Raw genomic sequence first — 24,300 nt, forward strand, 5'->3', positions numbered from 1 at the left:
AGCCGGGCAGTGCCCGGCCGGCAGCCTGCGGGAACTGCGCTGAGCCCCGCGGAGAGGAGGGCGGGAGGGCTCCGGGGCGGAGGGAGGGAAGGCGGGGGGGGGAGCCTGGACCCGCTCCCCTGCACCGGCTTCCCCCGCTCCGGCACTCACCTGCTACCGGTGGGGTCCACAGCCGCCGCCCGCCGCGGGGGACCCCCTTTAAGGCCGGCTGCCTCGTCAGCGCGGCTCGCCCGATTCCAGCTGACAGCCCGGAGCGCCTTTGACGTCACGGTGACCTCAACTCAGCCGCCGCGGCGCTGCCGCGTCATGCCCTACCGCCTGCCCATGTATAGGCACCGCGCCCCGGCCCTTGCGCAACAACACCCCCCCCCCTCCCCTTTACCCGGCCTCGGGCGGCCGCTGGAGGGAGCCCGGCCCCGTGTCCCGAGTGGGGCTCCGGGCCCACGCTGCGGCAGCCCCCGGGGGTACCGGGACTCGGGGGGGTTGCCCCGTTCTCCCCCCCCCCCCCCCCGGGCACATGGCGGCGCGGCGGCCGCATGTGACCGCCGTCACCTGACCAACATGGCCGGGGCCCCCGCCGCCGCCTGCCGCGGCTGAGCCCGCTGCCGCCGCCGCTGTCAGGTAACGCGGGGCCGCGGGGGTCCCGGGGCGGTGAGGGACCCCCCCCCCCCCCCCCCACCCGGGATGAGTTCGTGGGCCTGTGGGGCTCAAACCGGCTCTGCCCCCCCCCCCCCCTTCCCTCCCACTCCGGCCCCAGTAGCGAGGGCCCTGTGGGGCCCGGGGCTCGGGCACGGTGCTGGGGGGTTGCCTCTCTCCGGCTGTGCCCCCCCGCCCCGGCTTGGTGCTAGGGATGTGTTTCTTGCTGATGGGTGTCCTCTAGTGTCACTTCCCGGGGGCTGTGGAGGTGCCATCGTGTCCCCCCCCTCCCTGGCCCTGGGATTGTAGAGGTCCCGTCGTGTCACCTCCTCCAGCACCGAGGCTGGGGAGGTCCCTTCATGTCCACCCCGCACCAGCCCTGGGGTTGCAGATGTCCCACCATGTCCCCCTCCCTGGTCCTGGGGCTGTGGAGGTCCTGTTGTGCATCCCCCGCTGGCCCTGGGGCTAGCGTAGGTGCCATCGTGTCCCCCCTCCTCAACCCTGGTGCTGCAGAGGTCCCGTTGTGTCCCCCCACCACCTGAAGATGTCCCATCTTGTCCCCCTCCCTGGCTCTGGAGCTGTGGAAGCCCCATCATGTCCCCCCACCACCTGAGAGGTGCCATCATCTTCCCCCCTCCCTGGCTGTGGAGGTGCCATTGTGTCCTTCCCACTGGCCCTGGACCCGCAGACATCCCATTGTGTCCCCTTTCCCAGCACTCAAGCTGTGTAGGTCCCGTCATGTCCCCCCACTGGTCCCATCGTGTGCCCCCAGTGGTCCCATCCTGGGGCTGCGGAGGTCCCGCTGTGTCCCCCTCCCTGCCTATGGAGGTCCCATCTTGTCCCCACCAGCCAGGGCTGATCCCTTCTCAACCCCTCCCCTCCCCAGTGCAACATCTTTTGACCAAGCTCCTAAAACCAGCTTTTTGTTCACCTGAGCGGCAATGGGGAAGTGAGACGTGCTGCATGGCGCCTGCTCAGCGGGGGAGCCGGGGCTCCGGTGGGGAGGGCAGGGACGGTGCCACGCTCGTCCGCTCGCTCACAGCCTCTCTGGGCCACCTTTCTTCCAGCAGAAGCCAATATGGATGGTTTCCTCCAGAGCGTGGAGAAGGACCTGAACATCGACCGCCGGCAGCTGGCCGCCGCTGCTGAGAGGACCCACGTTACCGCCTTCGTCCCGGTGAAATGGCTGGCGAGCCTCAAAGAGCGCCGGGTGCTGCCTGGTTTGTGCCCGCGGCCGGAGGGGCTGAGCGACGTGGAGGTGAGGACGTTCCTGCAGCACTCCGTGCAGAAGTTGCCTGCGGGCTGGACCCGGGTGGAAATCCACGGGCTGCGGAAGGATCGGCTGGCCTACCCCCTGCGGGTGCAGCCCCCCACCTCCGACCAGCGTAACGGCAGCCTGGAGAACCTGCACGGCTTCATGCAGAGCGTCGCCTCTCAGAATTACCGAAACCTGTGGCGCCGGGCTCACTGCCTCTACGTGCGGCCGTACCGGCACGCTGACGCGCCGCCCACCATGCCGGCCCTGGATGCGCTACGGGCCGCCCTGCAGAAGGCTTACGGCTGCCCCGTCCTTCAGGTGGGCAGGAGCGTGTCCGGTGCTTCCCCCGCCAAGGAGAGCGTGGCGGCCGCCAAGGGGGTGCCCTCCTGCCCCAACGTGCTGCAGGCAGAAGCTCTGCTGGAGTCGGCCAACATGCTGTACGTCATCTACCCTTACGTGCAGTACTGTTTGCATGACATCGTGACTTTCAGCCCGGCCAAGCTCACCAACAGCCATGCCAAAATCCTCTTCCTCCTCTTCCACGTGCTGCAGGCCATGAGGGCTTGTCACCAGGCGGGTCTGGCTTGCGGCGCCTTTTCCCTTCGGGATGTGGCTGTGGATGAGAAGCTGTGCAGCCGGCTCCGTGTCAACTTCAGAGAGTATGAGGAACCGAAGAAGGAGGAAGTGAATCTGGAGGCTAGTCTGGAACGAATGAGTGAGCAAAGTGGCGCTGGCGTGCGAGGGCAGGAGGCGAGGTGCACCGCCTGCCAGAAGGACCTCCGAGACCTGGTGTTACAGTGGGTACACGGGCAGGTCAGCAACTTTGACTACCTTATGCGACTAAACAGTTTGGCTGGGAGGAGAATGGGAGACCCCAATTATCACCCGGTTCTTCCATGGGTGGTGGACTTCACTACCAAAAACGGCAAGTTCAGGGACCTAAGGAAATCCAAGTTCCGACTCAACAAGGGAGACAAGCAGCTGGACTTCACCTATGAGATGACCAAGCAGGCATTTGTTGCTGGTGGATCAAGTGGGGAGCAGCTCCATGTCCCCCATCACATCTCCGACGTCCTTTCGGATATCACCTACTACGTGTACACGGCTCGGAGGACACCCAAGGCAGTGCTGTGCTGCCACGTGAGGTCCCAGTGGGAGCCCAACGAGTATCCAGCCAGCATGGAGCGCATGCAGAGCTGGACCCCAGATGAGTGCATCCCAGAGTTTTATACGGACCCCTCCATCTTCCGATCCATCCATCCGGACATGCCTGACCTGGACGTGCCATCTTGGTGTAGCTCCTACGAGGAGTTCATCGAAGTCCACCGCATGCTGCTTGAGAGCCGGGAAGTTTCTCAAGACCTCCACCACTGGATTGATCTCACTTTTGGGTACAAGCTGCTTGGGAAGGATGCTGTCAAGGAAAAGAACGTCTGCCTCCATCTAGTAGACAACCACACGCATCTGACGACTTACGGGGTTGTGCAGCTCTTCGACCAGCCGCATCCCAGGCGCATGGTGGGACCTGCCTACACACCTGCTGAAGCTCCAGCCATTGCCCGACCTCTTCTCCAGAACATCAGGGAGACTGTGTTTTTGGAGGATATCCAAGGCCAGGTGACGGATGCAGTTAATGGGCTGGTCCTGGAGGCTACTCCTAGTGAAACCACATGGTCTGGGGAGAAACCCATTGCTGGTGAGGATGATTTAGAGCAAGGCACGGAAGCCCTGGATTCGATTTCTGCTACGAGTAGAACTGCTGATCAGCCCTGTGCCACTGTGCCTTCAGCACAGCCCTCCACCCTCCCTGCTTATGCCGCCGAAGGCAAAACCTCAGGTGTCCGACCTCTCCGTCGGAGCAAGGCAGGTGCTGTGGATCAGGTTGACATGAAGATCACTCTTCCTGAAGGCTTCAATCCACTCCAGGCCCTGGAAGAACTGGAGAAACTGGACAATTTCTTGGCTAAAGGCTTAAGCAGTGAGATGCAGCTAATGGAGCAGCCGTGGGAAGAGCTGCCCCTGGGTCTCTCAGACCTCTTCCAGAGGGACATGCAAGCTTTGGGCATTCTGGTAGCTGAGATTATATTTGCACCAAGGATTCGTCCTTCAAAGCCTGACGCATCCCTGTTGGAGCGGTTCCTGATGGTGCGTAATCTGTGTCGCTACCATCCCAAGGAGATCCCGGCCCCGCTCCAGCATGTGCTGCATGTCCTGCTGCAGCTGAGCGTGCCAGTGGAGAAGCTTCTGAAGACCAGGCTGGGCAAGGGCGCAGTGCAGTTGTTTGAATACAAACCCATCTCCCAGGGCCTCCCCCCACCCTGTCCCACACAGCTCCTCAGTCCCTTCAGCTCTATTGTCCCCTTCCCCACATACTTCCCATCCCTGCACCAATTTATTTTCACCTATCAGGCAAAGAAGATAGAAGATGAAGGTCAGGGCCGGGAACTTGTTTTCCAGCTGTGGCAGCAGCTGGAGGGGATCCTTTCTGAAATCACTCCTGAAGGCTTGGAGATTCTTCTGCCCTTCATATTATCTCTGATGTCCGAGGAGAATACTGCTGTCTACGCAGCGTGGTATCTCTTTGAACCTATAGCTAAATCCCTAGGTCCGAAGAATGCTAATAAATACTTGCTCAAGCCATTGATTGGAGCATATGAGACCCCCTGCTACCGCCACGGCAGGTTCTACCTCTACACAGACTGCTTTGTCGCCCAGCTGATAGTGCGCCTGGGGCTGCAGTCCTTCCTCCTGAACCTGCTGCCGCACATCCTGCAGATACTCGTTGGCATCGAGAGCTCGCGGGAAGAGAGTAAATCACTCCTTGGCACGGCTGAAGATGATGAAAGTGGAGGAGAAAGCCCAGTGTCGTGCGTGTTTGGGGAGGAGATCAAAATGGATGTGGAGCACAGCTCCGCTGCCCTCGACCTCCTCGACTACACCTCTGGTGTCAGCTTCCATGACCAAGCCTATCTGCCCGAGAGCGAGGACTTCCAGAGCGGCCTCTATGTCGGGGAGTCCCTGCAGCCTCAGGAGCAGGAATCGCTCAGCCTTGGGCGGCTGAGCGACAAGAGCAGTGCCAGCGAGGTGTCCCTGGGAGAGGACAGACCTGCAGACGGAGATTCCCAGAAGGACAAGAGCAGCTTGAAGTCGATGGACAGCAGCCAGGACCTGAAACAGAGCGAGGACTCTGAGGAGGAGGAAGAGGGGCACGATGAAGAGGAGCATGATGATGCCACGGTTGATGCAGAGCTGACAGTGGCTGTGGATGCTGGTGCCTCTGTGGATGTCACCCTGGCTGATGACAGCAGCGAGCCAGAGGACGGAGAGGGAGAGGAGCTCCCGGATCACTCCGATGACAAAGAGCAGACAATACTCCTGGGTAAGACCCTGCTAGCCTTGAGCCTTTCTGCCGAGCATGGCAAACACCCAGTAAAGCAGTGAGTGGGAGAAGGGGAGGGCATGGGAAGAAGTGGGTGCAGATTTGGGTGGTGTCTATGGTCCCAGCTTCAGGACACCAATGAAATCAGTGTAAAAGGCCAGGCCTCCACTGAAGTGTGTGGATCTGAGACCTGGGAAGCTGCCTGCAGGGCAGGCAGGGTCTGGGCAGCAGCCGGGTGATAGCTAATCTGCACTGTGCTGGGCTCTGTCCTTGCAACTGTTTTTGTTTTGCAGACACAGCCTGTAAGATGGTGAGGTGGCTCTCAGCCAAGCTGGGTCCTACTGTCACGTCCCGCTTCATTGCCAGGAACCTGCTCCGTCTGCTCACGTCCTGCTACGTCGGTAATGTCTGCTCCTCAGACCCCAGGGTCCTGGGGTGGGCTGTGCCCCAAAACAGTCTGCTGGGTGCCTGTGGCTTGGGTGTAGCCTGCTGCTTCAGCTCATGATGTTGTCTCTGGGCAGGCCCTACCAGGCAGCAGTTTGTACCAAGCAACGATGAGAACAGTCCCCTGAGTACAGGAAATATCTACCAAAAACGGCCAGTGCTGGGAGATCAGGTGTCCAAGCCAGTGCTGGCCTGTCTTGTGCATGTGGCATACCTGTACGGAGAGCCTGTCCTCACCTACCAGTACCTGCCCTACATCAGCTACCTGGTTAGTATTGCCTTTTCTCCTCTTCTTACTTGTGTTGGCGTGAGAGCTGTGTCCGGGCACAAAAGGAGGATGCACAGAAATTAGTCCAGCTTCACCAGGAGCCTCCTGCATAAAAATTTGCGCTTGGTTGAGCTCCATCTCAGCCAGTGTGGGCTGAGCAGCTCTGGCTGCGTTGGCCGAGAAGGGCTGTGCTGATGCAGCCAGAAGAGGCACTTTTACCCTCTGCCATCAGCTCCGGACCGCTTCCAGCGAAGCACGCGGCTGCGTACGTGAGCTTTGCTCTTTAGCAAGCCTCGGCCACCGTGGACCTGCATCGGGCTGCTGCAGCCCCTCCTTCCCCATTTCAGCTGGGGGGTTTCCCTGTCAGACCCATTGCTGGCACGTGTGAAGCCAGAGAAAAAGGTTTTCTTTTGCTTTGCTGGGTGATTGTGCCAAAACAGAGCTGGCACAAGGGTGGGATTGTGATGATGGGCAGGCGGAGCAGCTTGGGCTGCTGTGGGATTGCTGGAGCAAGTGGTTTTAGAGGTCTGTATGGGTAGATAGGGGATGAGCTGGGGAGAGGCTAAAGGAGGTTTTTCAACTGTATTAAAAATACTGGCAAGACTTACAAACTTTTCAGCTTGAAATTCATAGCTGAATAGCAAGAAGAAAATGTGTGTAATGCAGCTGGTTGAAAAACCAATTTTTCATCAAAAAGAATGCTCTTGAATGTTTTAAACAGGCTTATTTTTCATATTGCTTCCTTCTTAGTGGTTATAAACACTTCGGTTATGGATTCTTGTTTAAATGGAAAACTTCAATAGCTTTTTGATAATTTAAACGTAGAGGAAAAGAGGCCACAGCTGTTCATTTAAAGAAAACAAAAAGGCATTGTCAGTTTTTCCAGTGTTGAAGGGGAGATTTTTCAGGGGAGAAAATCCCATTTTTCAGCAAAATCATTCTCCACCCAGTTGCAATCATAGCTCCAGCTGTTCTGCTTTGCTTTACTAAACTTAATGCTTGGGGTGCTGGGGGGATTAATACCCCCGTGAACAGCGTTTGGCAACCTGATATTAAAGCGATGAAGCTTGCGGGTCACAAATAGGATAAAGTCAATCCTTCTTGCAGGATTTGGCAGAGTGGATATTTTGTGAGAGGAAGAGCTTCTGTGATGAGCTGGAAGATGGCAGGTGTACAAGAAATATAGCGGAAACTGGGAATTGTTTGTGGTTTTTCTTATTGGCTCTCTTTTCTTGGGTGTTTGATTTGTCTAGGAGTTAGGACAGTCTAGAAAGAAATCTTTTAGTGTTGCTGCTGATGTCGTTAACTATTTGGCATTGCAGTAACCAGCATCGGTACGTTGTCAGCAAAAAAGGATGTGCTCTTCTGCCTCATGAAATTATTAGCAGCTGGATTTCTAGAAGTCAGCAGCAGGTTTGCCCATAATCTGTGCTTGGATATTTCATGCAAGGACTGTTCCTCTGCAGTCTATGCATCCAGGCTCAACATGGCATGGGATGAAGACACTGATTCTTGCTTTAAGTTGCGTGTATGTAATCGGTTTCTCCTCTTCCTGTGCTGGCAAACGATGCTCTGGGGTGTCCAAGCTGGTGATGGTCTGGGCCAGTCTGGGGTTGTCTCTCTCCCCTCTGAGTTTCCCAGCTGTCGGAGCATCCTGCAGGGAGATGCCCTCCAGAGGATGTGTGCAAGCTTGGGAATGTCATGCCCCATTCTCTCCAGGTTCATCTGTTGTACTGGCATCTGTCCGTCAGTTTTCAGGCTTATCCCTTGAGTGCAAGACATGAGTTGCTGTTGAGACTCAGTGCTCAGGTTCTTCCTCCAGGGACTGTCACCAGCACTACCGTGCTGGGTTTTGAGACTGAGCTCGGGTCACCCTTGATGTGTCCTGCTGGGGAGATGGTGGCCCTGGCACTGAAGGGACTCCTTTTGCAGGTTGCACCCAGTGGTGGGTCCAGTGGTGGCCGGCTGAACAGTCGGAAGGAGGCAGGGCTCCTGGCTGCTGTGACGCTGACTCAGAAGATTGTCGTGTGTCTCTCAGACACCACGCTGATGGACATTCTCCCCAAGATCAGCCAGGAGGTGCTGCTCCCGGTGCTGGGCTTCCTCACTTCGCTGGCCGTTGGGTAAGCGCTGCAGTCTGCCGTGCCTTCAGCCGGGATCGGCACAACTCGAAATCGGGGATTTGGAAATGGTTCTGTGAGGGCCTTAATGCTCCTGGGGTTGTGGGGCTGCTCCTGCCCTGATGTGCACCTCCTTGCACTGGTACACAGTGTGCACGTAGAGCTTGGGCTGCGCAAGACCTTCTGATAACACAGACAATGCAGGAAGCACAAAGCAGAGGAGGGGAAAAAGGGATATGTGAAGGGCAAGCTGGTAATGGATGTCCTCTTCAGTTTCCCCAGTGGTGCCCAGGCCCGTATTGTCCTGTGTGTTAAGACAATCAGCCTAATTGCCTTGATCTGCCTGCGGATTGGGCAGGAGATGGTGCAGCAGCATTTGAGTGACACAGTGAGAAACTTCTTTGGGGCATTCTCACTGCTGCAGGAGCTGCAAGACCAGGTCAGTGATGTTGGAGACGTCTTCCTGCTGTCCCCCAGTACCCAGCTGCAAGAATGTGGTGGGCATACCTGTATACACCAGTACTGGTGTCAGCAGCGTCCAGCTCAGGCTGTGTTTGCGTAATTAACTATGTGGTGAGAGCATCTGATCTTGGGTATCTTCCTGTTTTCTCTTGTCCAGGGCTTGACGGCAGAGTCACTGAGCAGCTGTGAGGTGCCGGTGATGGAGGTGCCCCTTTCGGATGGGAAGCTGCTGGCCCTGGATCCAGCTGTGCTGATGGAGTTACAGAAGGTGTTTAACCCTGAGATGGCCTACATCACCTACATCCCCTTCTCTTGCTTGCTAGGTATGGCTTGGCCACCATTTCCTAGGATTTGTGAGAGCGCTCTGTGCTCTGCGCACGCATGCTGGACCTGAACTCAGGAGAAGTCAGAGGGTGTAGGGCTGCTGGAGGAAACTCACAGCTTCTATGCTGTGGCTTGGTCTGCTGGTTGCGTTGGGAGCCCACTGGGCTTCAGGCTGCTTTGGCTGGGAGCAGCATGTGGCTGGCTCATGGGGTATGTGTTCACAGCCCTGTGCTGACCCCTGTTTTGTTGGGGCGACAGCGATGATGGGAAAATTCTTTCCCTTGAAGCCATGTTCTCTCTCTTCAGGTGATGTTATCCGGGTGGTTGTGCCCAACCACTCGCTGGTTGAGAAGCTGGCCAGCCTCTACCTGGAGAACGTGAACCCCAAGAGCCTGCAGGTCGTTGGCCTGGAACAAACACCAAGTGTGGTGGGCTCAGACCAAGATACGCGAGGGACTGAGCCCTTCACTAGCCATCACGAGGACAGTCACTCTGGTACTTTTGGGAGCGTGCTGGTAGGGAACCGCATCCAGGTCCCTGTGGACACACAGCGTGAGGGTCTTGGCTTACTTCGCCTCAGTGCTGGCACTGATGGCTTTATTCCCAGCTCATCCAGCGAGGAGAATGCCCTGAAGCATGACCTTCCTCGCAGCACCCACATGCTGTGTGGGAACTGGCTGGCCTACTGGCAGTATGAGATTGGGGTGAGCCAACACGACCCCCGCTTCCATTTCCACCAGATCAAGCTGCAGAGTTTCTCAGGGCATTCAGGGGCCATCAAGTGCGTGGCACCACTCAGCAGCGAGGACTTCTTCCTTAGTGGCAGCAAGGACAAAACCGTTCGCCTTTGGCCATTGTACAACTATGGGGATGGCACCAGTGAGGTGCCACCGCGCTTCACGTACGCCGAGCACAAGAAGTCAGTTTTCTACGTGAGCCAGCTGGAGGCATCACAGCACGTGGTGAGCTGTGATGGGACTGTACACATCTGGGACCAGTTCACAGGTAAGAAGGGAAAGGGTGAGGGCTGGCTGGAGTGAAGTGGTCCAGTCCTTAAAGACAGAGGTGCCATACTGAGTTGTGATGGCTCCTGTTAAAAACCAGTGCAGAACTGGAGATTTGCCGTGTACCTTCTCTGTACATCTACTGCTGTAACCTCTCCGTCCTGTTTTCACAGGCAAACTTCTCCGGACTTTTGATGAATTAGACAGCAAAGTCCCCATCACAGCTGTGACCACCATGCCACCTCCCTATCACAGCATCTCTGTGGCCAGTGCAGACTCTGTGCTGCGGTTCATCGATCACAGGAAGCCAGGACTACAGGTAGGGAGTCTGGCGTCTGTCAGCCACCCTCCTCCATCCATGTGCTTAATGATGTGATCATGGCGGGCCCAAAGCCAGCTGTGATGCCTCCATGAAAGCCAGCTGGGCCTTGTCCCCTAAATGCTGGATCTCCTAGATCTTCGGACCCACAGTAGCTGGACTCTCTGTCTCTTGCAGCATGAGTTTCGCCTGGCCAGCGGGGTGAGCGCTGGGCTCATCCGCTGCTTGGCTGTCAGTCCTAACGGGCGCAGCGTTATGGCTGGCTTCTCCTCTGGTTTCATTGTGCTGCTGGACACCAGGACAGGACTCATCATGCGGGGTTGGCCTGCCCATGAGGGAGACATCCTGCAGATCAAGGTGAGAGGTCCGGCTGGGATCAGGGTGAGGGGCTGCTTTGTGGGCCTCATTGATCCACTGAGGTTGCGTGGAGCATCCTTCTGGCACGCGCTGCTTGGCAGGGCTTGTCTGCTCCATCCTCTGGGCGTTGCTCCATCCCTTGCTGTGTCCCTAAGAGGCTGCTCAAGCTCTCCTGCCCCATGGTTAATGCTGTGGGCGGCTGTTCTTGGTCCAGCCTGAGCTGAATGGAGGTCAGCTCTCACAGGTGTTGGTCCCTGCCAAGCAGGTCTGCAGCAGGGGCAGGGAGGAGACACGTCTCCCGTGAAGAAGCGAATGTGTTGCTTTCTCCGCAGGGTTCTCAGCCCCCCTGGGAGACCGTCGCTCTAATGAGTAACTCTTGTCCATATTTACCCGCCCTCAGAGAGCAGCGCTGGGGCTCCAGTGTCCTCGACCCAAATGCAGGTTAAGCAAAGTTCAGCAGTGTGGGTTGTTTACCCTCTCACTAGCCCTGCTAATAAGCAGCTCCAGGCTTCTCCTACCGTCAGCAGTGTTTTCAACTGTGAGAGAGCCTCTCAGTTCCTTTTCCCGAGAAGGAAAATAATTTGACAGGTGGTTTGATGGAGAGGGAGACTGCATGATAACCTTTTTACCCACTGCAGTAGTAACAGATGATAAATTAGTTGTGCTGAGTATCAGGATGTTACTGAGAAGACACGCAGCCCTTCTCTTGGAGGATAGTGCTAGGGGAGGTTGCCAGCTACCAGCGAGCCCTGTAGCTTCCAGTGTCCACCCAGATGCCTTGTTAATGCTGCTCAGTACCATCAGTTGCTTGGAAATGGCTGGGACTGTCCCAAGGGATTGCACTGGGACTGTTGGATTATTGGCAGCTACCTGCCAATCTCATTTGCAGGATGAGATCGGGAGTTTTTACTGCAGCAGCATGTTGGTTCACTGGCCTTTCCTCTCCTGCAGGCTGCAGAGGGCAATGTGCTAATCAGCTCCTCTTCGGATCATTCCCTGACTGTCTGGAAGGAACTGGAGCAGAAACCTGTGCGCCACTACAAATCTGCATCTGAACCCATCCACGCATTTGACCTCTACGGCAACGAAGTGGTCACTGGCACTGTGGCCAACAAGATTGGCGTCTACTCCATGCTGGAGTCCTCAGCCCTGCCCATCAGCACGACCAAGCTGAGCTCAGAGAATTTTCGGGGTACGCTGACCAGCCTGGCGGTGCTGCCCACGAAATGCCATCTCCTGCTGGGCTCGGACAACAGCGTCATACGCCTCCTGGCGTAGTGACCTCTGGCCCAGGAGCTTGTGGCTGTCCCACAGCACTGGTGGTAGAGCTGAAAGCCGGCAGCATCGCTTACGGAGGAGGGAGAGTTAGATGTTTCTGAACAGAGGATGTGGGGGGGGGAGGTGTACTTGTTAGTGAGCACTCGGTAAAGCATCTCTAACCTCTTTCTGTATCTTTAAAATGAAAAAAGCCATAACTGAGAAACCTCCACTGCTGCTGGGAGAGATACTGGGCGTTGTAGGTCACTGTCACCCCTGCAGAGAGGCCTGGAGCTTTCTGTACCATGTGTGCCTGATCCCCAGGGGACTGTGAGCTGCCCTCCAGAGTAATATGGACCACAGGTATCCTCCCTCCTTCAGTTAAGGAGTGAGAGGTGCCCCTTGACAAGAACACAACAATATAGCTACTGCTATCTGCACTTGCCCTTCACTTCCACTCCTGAACCACTAAACAGTCATATTAGGATAGCATAAGCTGGGCCTGGGAACTGCCTTCGGAGCTGCGTGGTGCCAGGCATCTCCTCCTCCTGTGGTCTGTGTTCAAAGCCCAGAGGATGTACTTTATTAACTTTAGGTTCTGCCAGCTGAGTTAGGGCCTGTATGGGAGGAGGAGAGGTTAACTAGAGCACTTCTGCTGCCTTACTGGCTCCAGGGCACAGTCTGGAATGGAAGTCAGCCAAGGCACAAACTCCATCTGCTCTGCCAGTTCATTTAAGAATGGGCTGCTGCAGAGGGACAGTTTGGGATGGGAACGCGACCCTCTAGGGAGGCCAGAACTAGATGCTTCCATGAGGATTTTGGCTTCTGGAGCAGTAGGGTAGGGATGGACTCTTGTTGGTTCCTGCCCCTGCAGTACTGCATCCTCTGATTATCTAAGAGGTGAGGAATGTCCTGTGTGCCACGTACTGGCAGCGTTTCTCAAGAAATCCTCTCCTTTGTGTTGGTCAGATGCCTGGGGAAGACAGGACAGCAAAAAGGTGCTCAGTTTTGTCCCCTCCTGCCCTTGTAGGGTGAGAGCCAGGAAGCATGATCCAGCATGGTCTCCTTCTGACCTTCCCTTTGGGACAGCACCGTCTGTTCCCACCCCAAAGGCGAGGAGAGTGCTCTTTGACCCCACAGTAGGAGCAGTTGCCTCACTTCTATTGCAGCCCTTTTCCCATCCATCCTTCAGCCTAGTCAGAGCCAGTATCAGGGGAGCGGGAAGCTCTTATCTTGGGCAGAGGAGGCGCCTGCTGTGGGTTGTCCTGGGAAGGGAAAGGGCTTTCATCCAGCCGCCGGTTTGTCTGAGCCACCTGCAGTTGGGAAAGCTGCCCTTCGCTTCCAGGTAGGTTGGGGAGGTGAGCAGTTGGCCCTTGCTATCCTTCCCTACCCAAGGGGAGCTCTCAGTCCCTTGTTGCCTATTAACCATTTGCAATAGATGTAAATATTTACTTCTAATAAACTCTTTGAAAGAGATGCACAGATGGGTGTGTGGGGAAGCTCTGTGCTGGAGGGGTCCACGTGCGGTGCGGTACAGGGCTGGGTGTGCTGGCTGCAGCTCCCCTGCTCTCACAGCCAAAGCTAAAGCTCTGCATTCGGGCACCTCTTGTGTTCCTGGGTGAGCTGGAGGAGGGATGCTGTGAAGATGCCCTGGATGTAAGGTAGGACTGTGCTGCACAGGGACTTGGATCTCCTTTCCAAGGGGAAGTAGCTCCCCGTGTTGCAGCGGCATGTCCCAAAGTAGTTTCTGGTTGCAGAGCTCAGACCTGTCTCCTTTCCACTCCTTCCCAGTGTCTGGGGTGAATTTGGGAACCAAGAGCTGCTGCGAGGAATGGATGACTGCAAGCGCTGCAGTCCCATTAGCGTTCTCCACTGCTCCTTAGTGACTCCTCTCACACTGAGGACATGGACAGAACCGAGAAGGATCACCATCACTTCTGCATATGGCACAAAACCGCACAGGACGGGACCGCTGGAGTTCTGCCCGTCCCCGAGACTCTTCCTCCATGCCACAGCAGTGCGTGCGTGCCGTGGAGCCCGGCACCGGGGCCAACTCCCCCAGCAGAGCTCTGGTGTGTGCTGTGCCCCAGGGGAGGTACCAGCTGCTCTTGGCTCAGTCCAGCCTGAGCGTTGCCGCCTCTTGCTTGGGTATGTGGCCACAGGGCCTTGGGCAGCAGCCATCTGTTAAAACCAGTGCCTTGCGCTTGCTGCAGCAGAAGCAGCTGGGATACAGCGAGTAAATATCTGGGGGTTTCTGCAAAGAAAATTCCAAAACCAGAGCACCCTGTGGCAATAAATACCAAGCCCTACGTTTTCACTAAAGATTATGAATAAAAGAGCACATACCCAGCACAGGCAGTATACGGAAAGCAGAGCCACTGCTAGGGACAACTGACTTTGCGTGTCACTTCTGCTGATGGGAGTTTTGGAGCTGGTAAACTCGGTGTTAATATTGTCTTGAGGGTACAGCAGCCCAAAGTGTCTCCCCATCCCCAAATGCAGCACAAATTCACTCTTATCCCCCAAACAAATGTTTAACCGGATGCTGTAGGTCAATATTTGCCTGCCAAATTCTCAAATGGGGTGGTGCCGAAGGTCGCTGCCGGCGGGTAGGGGAAGTGGGCTGGACAAGAGACTGTGTTTGCCCCACGCAGAGCTATCGGCCGGGCTAAAGCAGGTGCCAGCTCCAACGTGGACATGAGCAACCTCAGGTAAGAGGCAAATGAACATGGATTTGACAGTAAATGGGGGCTCCTCCAACGAGCAATAGTGCCTCTCCGGGAGAGGGGGGTGAATTTGGCAGAGGGTTAAAGGATGGGCACCGTCAGGGAGAAAAGGGACATTCGGGGTTATATGTGGCTGCAGGATTTGGGGTGAGGGAAGAGGGAGAATGAAATGGCCTCAAGTTTTGCTTCTTCCACTTGGCAACTGGGGTCACAACCCAGCAGTTTCGGGTGAAAGCAAGGACTGCTTGGAGAGTGGGAAGCAGCCCCAGGAATTAAGTGTATGGCAGCTGTGCTGAGGGTTGGGCTTTGGCATGGAGGCTTTATACTAAGAAGAAGATATGTTATTTCTGTTTAAAAGGGAAAAGTGGCTGTGTGAAGCGGTGGCCAGGGTATGGGTGGGGTTTTATCCATGGCCCTGGAAGCCCTGCTCCCACTGTCCCATACAGGAATCGGAATGCGGGGGTGGGAGAGGCTGGGTTTGCCAGCAAAGGGGGAAGGCGAGTGCTGGGAAGGGGAGGACTCTATTCCAGGACATATTGCTGAGAAACTGCTCTGGTATTGCATTTTCTACCTGCACAGTCCCTCCCAGACAGCACTTGCTGAGTGCCTGCAACCCCTCTGAGGCAGGTTAGTATCCCTTCTCCCAAGATCCCGTGGCACAGCTGGGGATGCTGTGCTTCTACCTCAGTGGTTTGCATGGGAAAGGAGCAGAGGCTCTTGTCTTCTTCCAGAGGCACAGTGTGTGCAGGACTGATTAGGAAAATACCATTTGCAATCCAGAGAAATAAGGGCAATGGGGTCAGAAATGCAGGATCCAAGCAAGAGAGCGTCATGTAGGAGCCTGGCTGCGGTTACAGCTCTGCTCCGGTGCGGGTCCCTGTTCCTTTCTGATTTTGCTGCCTTGGCATTGGACCCAGGAGTCCTGTGTTGTTTCTTTGCAGCATTGTTCATCTCCCTATTGCTTTCTGCAAGCTCCTGCGCCAACCTGTTTGGCCAGGTTGATAATTTTCTCCCTGTAGACCTGAATAGGCTCAGCTTGCTGCTGCCAGGCAGCTGGAAATAACTTCTCTCTCGGCTGGTCCTTCTGTTCCAGAAATATGGTGTTCCTCTGGGGTCTGTGGCTGCTCTGCCTGTCTGTTCTGCACAGTCACCTAAGGGTAAGTTCCTTCACTCCAGTGATGGTGGGGGCCTCTGCTGTGTGAGCACAGCCCTCTCCCCAGTCAGCAAAGGGCAGGGGGAGTGAGGTGGCTCTCCTGCACCGGACCATGGGGCAAATACCGCCCGATGCTTCTGCCTGAGAAGCCCTGGAAGGCAAACTGGTGGAGGACACTGCTTCTCTGCCATGGGGTTAGCCTGTGCCCCAGTGCAGCAAGGTTTCTAATCTTTTTCCCAGCTAATACAGCTGTGGATATGCTCATTATTCAAGTGAATTACTGTAGAAAATCTTTGGAAACTTGGCTTCAACTGTATTTAGTGACCCTGACCTTCAGGGGTTAACAGGAGGTTGTTTAATAACAGCTTTTTTTCCCTCCCATTTTAAATCTGGATCCCTGTCAGATCTGAGATTGCAAAACCACACTGCTCACTCTCTAGAGGATACGTTATTTTCTACCCTTCTGACCTGGTCCCTTTCTAAACAAATCCAGCATTTGCAGTCTCTCCCTGCTCTCTTCCACCTCCCCACGGTGGACCCCTCTGCCTCTGGGTCCACATCCTAAAGCCCTACCTGTGCTGTAGCAATGCAGAGGCTGGTACCAGTCTCTGACCTGGCCCCACAGGACTGTGTTAGGAGTGGGGGCAGAAAAGACTTGACTCTGGAAATTCAGAGGAAATTATCTGGGATCTGACACTGTTTGTTGTTTGGTTTTTTTCCCCCCTCTACAGTTTTCTCTAGCACATGCCATTGAGCAAAAGCGTCTCTTCTTAGACAAGGATGGGGAGCTGAAGGTAAGCAATGACCGGTTCCACCCAAGGGGACTGAACTTATGCTGTGCTATTTGCAACGGTTTTCCAGTTTGTCCTGAGATGGGATGAGCCCAGGCAGTACAATCTAGCAGTGACAGAGCAATGAGAAAGTCCATCTTTGTGCAGGCTTCCCTCCACACTTCACTGCTGCTGCCAGCGCTGTGCTCCTTCGTGTTGGAAGCTCCAGCCTAAATAACTGGGCAGCATGTGGAGTAAACATCAGTAGCTGGTGGGTACAGGGACTGGCAGGTAGATTATTTCATTTCTGATTGATAAGGGAAGATGAAGAAAACTAGCTATGAGGGTGACAGGGAGAAAGACCCATAGCTGATGCTATCCACTGAGCCTGGCTCTGACAGTGCAGAGCTCCTGCAGTAGAGGAATGTCATCCGGCTGCTGGTGGGAACAGAGAGATCTGAGGTAAAAAGCATGTGTTTAAGACCATGCAAATGTGAGGACAGTAGCAGCAGTGCTATAGGCTAAAGCTTAGAAAACTGGAAAATGAGGGATTTGGAGAGAAAAGGGATGGAATAGAACAGACAAGTCAAGAAGAGACAGATGCCTGGAGGAGGATTTCAGCCAAAACGGATCAAGGCTGTGACAGCAGTAGAGGGTGCTGACCGATGCACGAGGCAGACTGGCAGTCCTAAAATATGCGAGAGGAGGTGGTGAAATCAAGGTTGAGGATGATGATTTAGTTTTATAGATCGGTGAAGGCACAGGACGTGCTGAGCGGGTGGTGGTTCCTGCCCTCAAAGCATGCCTGTTGGGCTCGTTTGCCTGGGGCAGGCCCCGAGAGCAAGTGGAGGGGCAACCACTGCAAGACCCTCACTTGGTCCATTTTCCCAGGATACAAGACCTTGTTTTCCATACTCATTGAGGTGCTTTTAACCTCAAGGTTAAAAGGCAAACTGAAGTGAATACACCACCAGAGTAGAGAAGCTGGAGAGTTTTCTCAGCCCATTTAGGTGCGCAGTAAAGCCCACGAGGTTGTTTCTCCACAGGACGTGAAAAGTGCTGGAGTTGTACAGTCTGCTCTGCAGGAAGCCATCCCACCCATGCCGAGCGCAGGGATGGCAGACATTACCTATGACAACTTCCAGGAGATTGATGGACCCATGTTACCTTTCACCACCGCACTGCCAGGCATGAGGAATGACTGGAACCCAGAAGATGAAGTCATAGCTGGGGCTGTGGGCTGTCATGAACAGCAACTATCTGGGGAAACTGCCTCTTCTGAAGAGGAAGGAGAGGCTGAAGATAAAAACTGTGAGATGACTTGGAAGAAGAGCCAGAGGCTAGCAGATGGCTTGATGAGATTCAGCATCGATCTCCTGAGAGAGGTCCAGCTGGAGTCCAACAGAACCAATGTGATCTTATCACCCTTCAGCATCGCCCTCGCCTTGTCTCACCTGGCACTGGGTAACTTCTAAGTTACAAAAGCACTGGTTCCTGCCCTGCCCCTCCTGGAGGCACCAGGAATCAATGTGCAAAATGCAAAGGTTAAATATGGCACCTTCCACTTAATCTCACTCCTGCGGCTTTAATTAGGTACAATTACAATTGAAGCTGTCCTCCGTGGCCCATGCTGAGGCTCCTACTGTCAGGTTTCTCCAGCCTCTTTTGTAAGGCACGGTACATTTCTAAAAGGAGGCAGCTTGGGTAATATCCCTGTTTTCCACTACATGGGCATGAACTAACAGGAATTTGACTTTGCTTTTTAGGAGCAGCAAATCAGACAGAGAAGCATTTGCTGCAGGCGATGCATCTGGAGTCGGTGCCCTGTCTCCACCACATGTTGGGCACCCTTCGCAGAAGGCTCGCGGAATCCACCCTCAGCCTTGCGTCGCGTCTGTACCTGCAGAAAGGTGAGAGCTGGCACAGGAGGGTCTGTACTGGTGTAGGATAAAACTCTTGGTGACAGAGAGTGATGGAAGCACACTGCCATACCAGGAGATGTCTCTGCTTTTTTCAAGGTCTGATGACTTTATGTGGAATTTTTCCCCTCTGCCAGGATTTGAGGTGAAAGAGAAGTTCCTGGAGGATTCAGAGAAATTCTACGAGGCAAAGCCCATGACCTTTTCTGGGATCAGTGAGGATGACCTCATAGCCATAAACAAGTGGGTAAAGGAAGCAACTAATGGGCAAATACCCACCTTCCTACAGCAGCTCCCTGAAAACACAGTGATGCTCTTGCTCAATGCAATCCATTTCCACGGTGAGCTCCACAGGCCTTACTTTTCAAGCCTGATCATCCAGAGGAATAGTTCGAAATCTACTAGTTTTCCACCAGCACTGTAGCTGAATGGCATCTCCTTTCATTGCTTCCTGCTAGTCAATCTGCTTGTTCTTTCCTTGTACATCTGCCATTGCTCTTGCTTAGATTTCTTTACAGTAATGATTCCAAACTACTTCACATGTGCTAAAAATGTTACTTGACAGCAGAGTCGGAACGCAGCAGGTGGAACCTGCAGTATTTTTGCCTCGTGGTTCAGGATCCCAGACAGCGGCACATCACTGCTCTTCTTAACCAGGTCACATGCAACTCACCAACCACAGAGCTTGGAGGCAGCTCCTGTGGATCTCTTTTTGACTACAGCACAGTGGTCAGGCATATCTTCCTCTTTTAATTCCCTGAGGGTTGTGCATGGAAACAGACTGAACACTCACTTCTGGGGTAAATCTGCAAATGCATTAGTTTGGTTTTAGAGCACTGTTTCACCCTAGACAGCACAAAGGCAATACTCTTCATTTTTCAAAGTGCAAACATCCATTACTTTATCTTCATAGCCTTCAGTAATCTCCCACACTGAGGCATGAGGATTAATCCTCATTCTTTTTGCTATTCTATAGTCCCTCTCTGGAAGAGAAGAGCTTTGTGCTGTTAAGGGTCTTCCAGCCTTGGTACTGACTTCTCTTTGCTGTATTTCTACTTGCCTGGTCACTATCTGCCTTGTTGGAGAACTCATGATAGGAGGAGTGTCAGATAGGCAGTTTCTGTTTTCCTACCTAAATTTAACTTTGTTGAATTCTAAACTTTTATTTTGATAGGGTTTTGGAGGAGTCAGTTTGATGCTAACTTCACTGGGCCAGATGTATTCCACCTTGACAATGAGTTCGTGGTCCCAGTTGAGATGATGAAAGCCCAGAAGTACTCCCTGAGCTGGTTTACACTGGAGTCTCAGGACATTCAGGTAGGGCTCTATTAGGAGCACTGCAAGTTTTGACCGGAATTTCTTCTCGCTATTGTATTTCACTGACTGCAACTATTCTCTCCAAGAACCCAAATGTATTTTAACAGGCATAGCACAGAAAAATTTAATAAGCATCCTTTGTCCTTGCTTCTAGTAAGAATGTTGAATCTTCATTCTCAATCTTTAAGGAAAACCACAAGGAAAGATTCCCACTAAGCGGGAATTAATGGAGATTTAAAGCCCTGAGTTAAAGATAAATGAGGAAATATGGAAAGGAGTTCCCTCAGACAGCATATGTACTGTTGGAGCCCTTCAGAATACAGCCAGAGTGGGTACAATGTTTGTGCACGTCAGCTTCCACCCCACCATGTGTTCAATCTTTACCAGTCAATAGCTAAATACTAAAATCTGATGCTGTTATTCCAACAAACATTCTCCCCTGAAGAAATCAGATACCTCCTTCCCACTCGGCTGTTTTTCTCAGACACCTAGACTGGCTCTGTAGACCAATTAGAAGAAGACTAAATTAAAAGCATCACTTTCTGGACTTTCCTTCCTCTTCCATAAATTCTGGTTGGCTTTATTTCCAGGTGGCCAAGTTTCCCTTTAAGAGTAACATGAGTTTTGTGGTCATTGTACCAAACCAGTATACTTGGAATAACTCTTATGTGCTGGAGAACCTCCCTTATGAACAACTATGCAAGCTTTTCCCCAGAGAGGTACCCACCACAGTGAAGATCCCCAAAATAAAATTGGACTACCAGCTGGAACTCAACAAGGTTCTCAGTCAAATGGGTAAGGCTTCTAACAAGACTTGCACAGAGTAAGTGAAGCTGATCAATCTATATGGCATCTGTTCACTGACACTAAAAACTGCCATCCTTGTTTCTAAAGCTGTGCCTCACAGCTTGCTCCAGATAACATCCAAACTTTCATCTCTTATTCCTCTCCTCCTCCTTACTCTTTGCTTGCCTAGCACCAAATGTTTTGCTCCAACAAGATGATACTATGGAGAAGGCAGCTTTCACAGTTCCTCACAATCTTTACAGGTTCTTCCTATTCCCCTATTTGTAGCCAAGACCAACTTCCTCCCATGCGCCAACCTTTACCTCTTGTCATTTAACATGTTGTCCAGGACATAGAAATTGCCAACAGAGAGAATGCAGATCACAAAACCTGGAACTGAGAGCTTACTGAAATAAAACACCACGCACTGCATTTCCAGATGAGAATAAATTAAGAGTTCACTTTGTTTTGCGGAAGTGCTTAAAAAAATAATCTCTGTAAAAGTGTTTCCAGCCTAGCAAGAAAGAGCCTTCAGACTTGCTACTGCTTTTTAAGGAAGGCTCTAAGTTCTTACACTACTATTCTAAAAGAGGTGGACAAAGCTTGTGAAAACTGTTCTGGTTTTGGTACCCTCAGCTCTTCATATTCCCCAGAGCTGGACTTCAGCTTTTGTTTCTCTTGCCTGCCAGTTCTCCGGTCCTCCACGGTGGACAACACACATAGCAACAAATTAGGCAATTGCTTTCTTTGCACAGCTTTGAGAAAAATCAGAGCTGGTGGTACCAACTGGGAAAGGTTAACTTAGTCTCATTTCTCTGTAGGCCTCCAGGAGCTGTTCACAAGCCCAAATCTCCAGAAGATCGCAGATGAACCTCTCTTTGTATCCAGTATACAGCATCAGTCTGCCCTGGAGCTTAAAGAAGATGGGGTGGAAGCATCTGCTGCTACCAGTGTTGCAATTTCACGCTCGGTCTCTGCCTTCAGCCTTGATCGGCCCTTCATCTTCGTTATCTTTGAAGATGAAACAGGCATCCCGCTTTTTATAGGCAGTGTCCAGAACCCTAACCCCAATGCTGCTCCCCAGATAAAAGAGCCACGGGACTCACGTGAAGCAACAGACCCCATGCCCAAATAAGAGAGGATGAGAGGCTAAGTGTTCTGGGACTGCTACCTGACCCTTTGGACCAGCTAAAAGAGGCCTCCTGTCCTTGGAGACCTCCCTCTGAGGCCACAGAAGGCAACCCTTGCTGTTTTCCTTTACAGATTCCTAGAGACCAGTTCTGGGATAGCCCATTCCAGCCTTGACGAGCTTCTCCAGGCTGGGGTTCCCCTCTGTTGAACCTGAAAAGCTTGCTCTGCCTGGATTTCCCTTCCAGGGCTCTCAGTCCTGGAAGGGAGACTTCCTTGTCCCCAGACTCTTATTAGAGTCTTTATTAAGCTCTTATTAGAGGGCCCCATAGCCTGGAATCATCATTAGCATCTGGCAGCTTGGACAACAGCCAGAGATATTAATATGGCTCTTCCTTCCGCAGTTCCTGTGAACAAGTCTCCCTCAAAGTGTTCCTCTGAAAACCATTTGTATCCACCTAGAAAACAATCTCTAGATCAACTGGACTAGTAACTAGTTGTCTTCTCTAGGATGCATCACAGCCATTTCCAGGCACAGGCTCTTTTCAAAGATTCCATTTTCCCACTGCTTGGCTGTTGGGATCTGATGTGGGAGGGTCTGCAGTGGGAAACCCCTTTGGATCCTTATCTCCAGCCCTTTTCCTGGGAAACTCTAGGTTCTCGGGTGATGCTAGATTTTGAGACATATTTTATAAAGTGTTTTTTAGTAATTTTTATGTTGGCAGAATAATAAAGAGTAAAGCAGAATATAATTGCTTAAGGTGTTGCATTGAAAGACCCAACAGAGAAAGAAAAAAAGCACACAGCTTGAATAATTGCAAAGATTGGGAGGAAAAAAGTCAGGGTATGACAGATGGAAAGATAGGAGAGGCTCTTGCAAAGGATCCGTTTTTTGCTACACCTCTTCACAGAGGACAACAGGGGCTGTGAGGTGAAATGGCTAATCTGTAAAGACTGTCCAAGGGCCGAGTCCAATAAGTTCTGGGCATCTCACCTGCAGAGCATGGAGGGAATTTTCACTGGGTCAGAACTGGCTTTGTGGAATGGACAGAATTCCCTGAATTAGGGCATGAGCTCAGTAGCATAGGGACAGGAGCGTACTTTGCCTGTGAGCAGCAATGCAGTGATAAGCAGTGATGTGACAGTCCTTAACCTTTCTCTTAGGCAAAACCTGACCATTGCTGGTATCTATTAGGAGGTTCAAAAGTGCTGATCTGGCATCTGCTATCTGCAATTTGTTCTGCTACTGGGATACTCCTGGCTCCACAGCACAATGCTATGGATGGTTGGGACAGCTTCCAGGGGAAGGAGGGGCAGATTTTGACGCCTGTAGCTGAATGTCACTGCTTTTGCCCTGTTTTGGCAAAAAGCAATGTCCCGTTACAGCTTCGCTTTTGTCTGAGATGGGCACAGCTCCCTGGGTCCTTGTTCTGAGGTAGCAGTGCATGTCTGAAATAAGCTACCATGAAAGAATCTTGGGAACCCTCCACCCAACCAAGCCATCCTACCACTTAAAAATATTGGTCTAACTCACCGTAGCCTGCCATGCTGCAGCTATTTCTGTACAAAACAACTGCTGTCCATAGTAGATTCTGCTTCCGAACTCCCTCAGCTTCTGGGTAACAAGGATGGTGCTCTGTTTTTGCGAAATAGCACTTACAGAGCACAAGGGCCATCCTTCTGGCAGTGTTTTCCTCACTCGGGAAGTCTGCCTTCCCTCAAAGGAAGGACCAGAATGCTTCTGGGAGCCTCCGTCCCTGAATAGTCTGCACCATCTGCTGGAATAAGAGAAGGACTGACTCACTAACCATGAATTTTGGGGATGCAGGAGACTTTGGGGAATAAAAGTCCTGGCTTAAACCTGCAATTACACATTTCTTGCAGTCTAAAAGGGGAAGAACGGCTAAAGATAATGTCTACCCCTCTAACCAATGCAATGACACATACCCTTCAAAAAGAGGGTGTAATTACAGGGCCATGTAATTTTAACAAGTAAACCCACAAGAATTCAGCCCTACTATGAGGGCATAGCTCTAGCCCACAGGGAACATTTTAGCTTATTTATTTATACAGATTCATTCCTAACATTCAGAAATACCATCCCATGCCTTAGGTAAGTCTTGCTTTGGCTACTGCAGCCTCAGCGCTAACCTCCCTGAATTCCACCCTGTTGCACTGCAACCTGTGCAAAATTTGAAGTGCAAGTCTTCCTTGTCATGCCTCTGCCCTCCAGCTCCCCCTCTTCTATAAAGATTTTCCCCCTCATTCTCAGTTTCCTGAACAGCTTGGTTCTGATTTCCTATTTTCCATCTTTCTGCCATCCCTCCTCCCCCAAGCTATTCTTGTCAAACTATTAATTTCATCTTATTTGACAGTACAGCAGCCCTCCATGACTGTGCTTTGCTCAACAAATTATCAGTTACACCAACCTTAAGACTCTTTTTCACTCCACTGGCTCTCCAGAAGAGGCAGTTTGTAAAATGCAAAGTAATATTAATGTCTCTGCTCAGGAATTTCTACTTTGCATTGCTAAGCTTTCATTTTGACTGAGCTCTATTCTGAAAAGACATGACTAGCACAGGGTGTCTGCTCTATAGCTCATCTGCACCACTGGCTGAGAATATCAAATAAGTCTCAATGTCTTTAATATTAGATGTATTTTTTCCTTACTAG

General features: G+C 52.6%; 2 protein-coding genes across 5 annotated transcripts; both read left to right on the forward strand.

The window, feature by feature from the left end:
- Window positions 1-383: 383 nt before the first annotated feature.
- On the forward strand, window positions 384-13,310 carry WDR81 (WD repeat domain 81). 2 transcript variants are annotated; one of them, XM_075032656.1, is made up of 11 exons: window positions 384-621; window positions 1,704-5,273; window positions 5,567-5,674; window positions 5,795-5,985; window positions 7,918-8,108; window positions 8,379-8,544; window positions 8,725-8,890; window positions 9,198-9,896; window positions 10,069-10,214; window positions 10,392-10,571; window positions 11,523-13,310. In XM_075032656.1, the coding sequence occupies exons 2-11, from the start codon at window positions 1,715-1,717 to the stop codon at window positions 11,847-11,849; spliced, it is 5,733 nt and encodes a 1,910-aa protein (XP_074888757.1). In that variant the 5' UTR covers window positions 384-621; window positions 1,704-1,714; the 3' UTR covers window positions 11,850-13,310. The 2 variants fall into 2 exon arrangements, with proteins under 2 accessions (XP_074888757.1, XP_074888756.1); XM_075032655.1 differs by having other exon boundaries at window positions 1,707-5,273.
- Window positions 13,311-13,487: 177 nt separating this feature from the next.
- On the forward strand, window positions 13,488-24,033 carry SERPINF2 (serpin family F member 2). Of its 3 annotated transcripts, XM_075032660.1 has the most exons (10): window positions 13,488-14,539; window positions 15,134-15,181; window positions 15,648-15,711; window positions 16,439-16,501; window positions 17,524-17,941; window positions 18,244-18,387; window positions 18,534-18,737; window positions 19,571-19,713; window positions 20,304-20,508; window positions 21,321-24,032. In XM_075032660.1, the coding sequence occupies exons 3-10, from the start codon at window positions 15,652-15,654 to the stop codon at window positions 21,632-21,634; spliced, it is 1,551 nt and encodes a 516-aa protein (XP_074888761.1). In that variant the 5' UTR covers window positions 13,488-14,539; window positions 15,134-15,181; window positions 15,648-15,651; the 3' UTR covers window positions 21,635-24,032. The 3 variants fall into 3 exon arrangements, with proteins under 3 accessions (XP_074888761.1, XP_074888759.1, XP_074888760.1); XM_075032658.1 differs by lacking the exon at window positions 15,134-15,181 and having other exon boundaries at window positions 21,321-24,033; XM_075032659.1 differs by lacking the exon at window positions 13,488-14,539 and having other exon boundaries at window positions 14,559-15,181.
- Window positions 24,034-24,300: the final 267 nt, after the last annotated feature.

This window comes from Buteo buteo, chromosome 7 (genome assembly GCF_964188355.1).
Source record: "Buteo buteo chromosome 7, bButBut1.hap1.1, whole genome shotgun sequence".
NCBI classification, from domain to species: domain Eukaryota; kingdom Metazoa; phylum Chordata; class Aves; order Accipitriformes; family Accipitridae; genus Buteo; species Buteo buteo.

What these genes read in the sequence shown, in the direction of transcription:
- SERPINF2 (XM_075032658.1), top strand. An exon ending in TTCTGCACAGTCACCTAAGG is followed by an intron (nt 15,712 to 16,438) that starts GTAAGTTCCTTC and finishes CCCCCTCTACAG; the next exon opens with TTTTCTCTAGCACATGCCAT. An exon ending in ACAAGGATGGGGAGCTGAAG is followed by an intron (nt 16,502 to 17,523) that starts GTAAGCAATGAC and finishes GTTTCTCCACAG; the next exon opens with GACGTGAAAAGTGCTGGAGT.
- WDR81 (XM_075032656.1), top strand. Translation starts at nt 1,715, where the DNA reads ATGGATGGTTTCCTCCAGAGCGTGGAGAAGGACCTGAACATCGACCGC. An exon ending in AGAGCAGACAATACTCCTGG is followed by an intron (nt 5,274 to 5,566) that starts GTAAGACCCTGC and finishes TTTGTTTTGCAG; the next exon opens with ACACAGCCTGTAAGATGGTG. An exon ending in GCTCACGTCCTGCTACGTCG is followed by an intron (nt 5,675 to 5,794) that starts GTAATGTCTGCT and finishes GTCTCTGGGCAG; the next exon opens with GCCCTACCAGGCAGCAGTTT.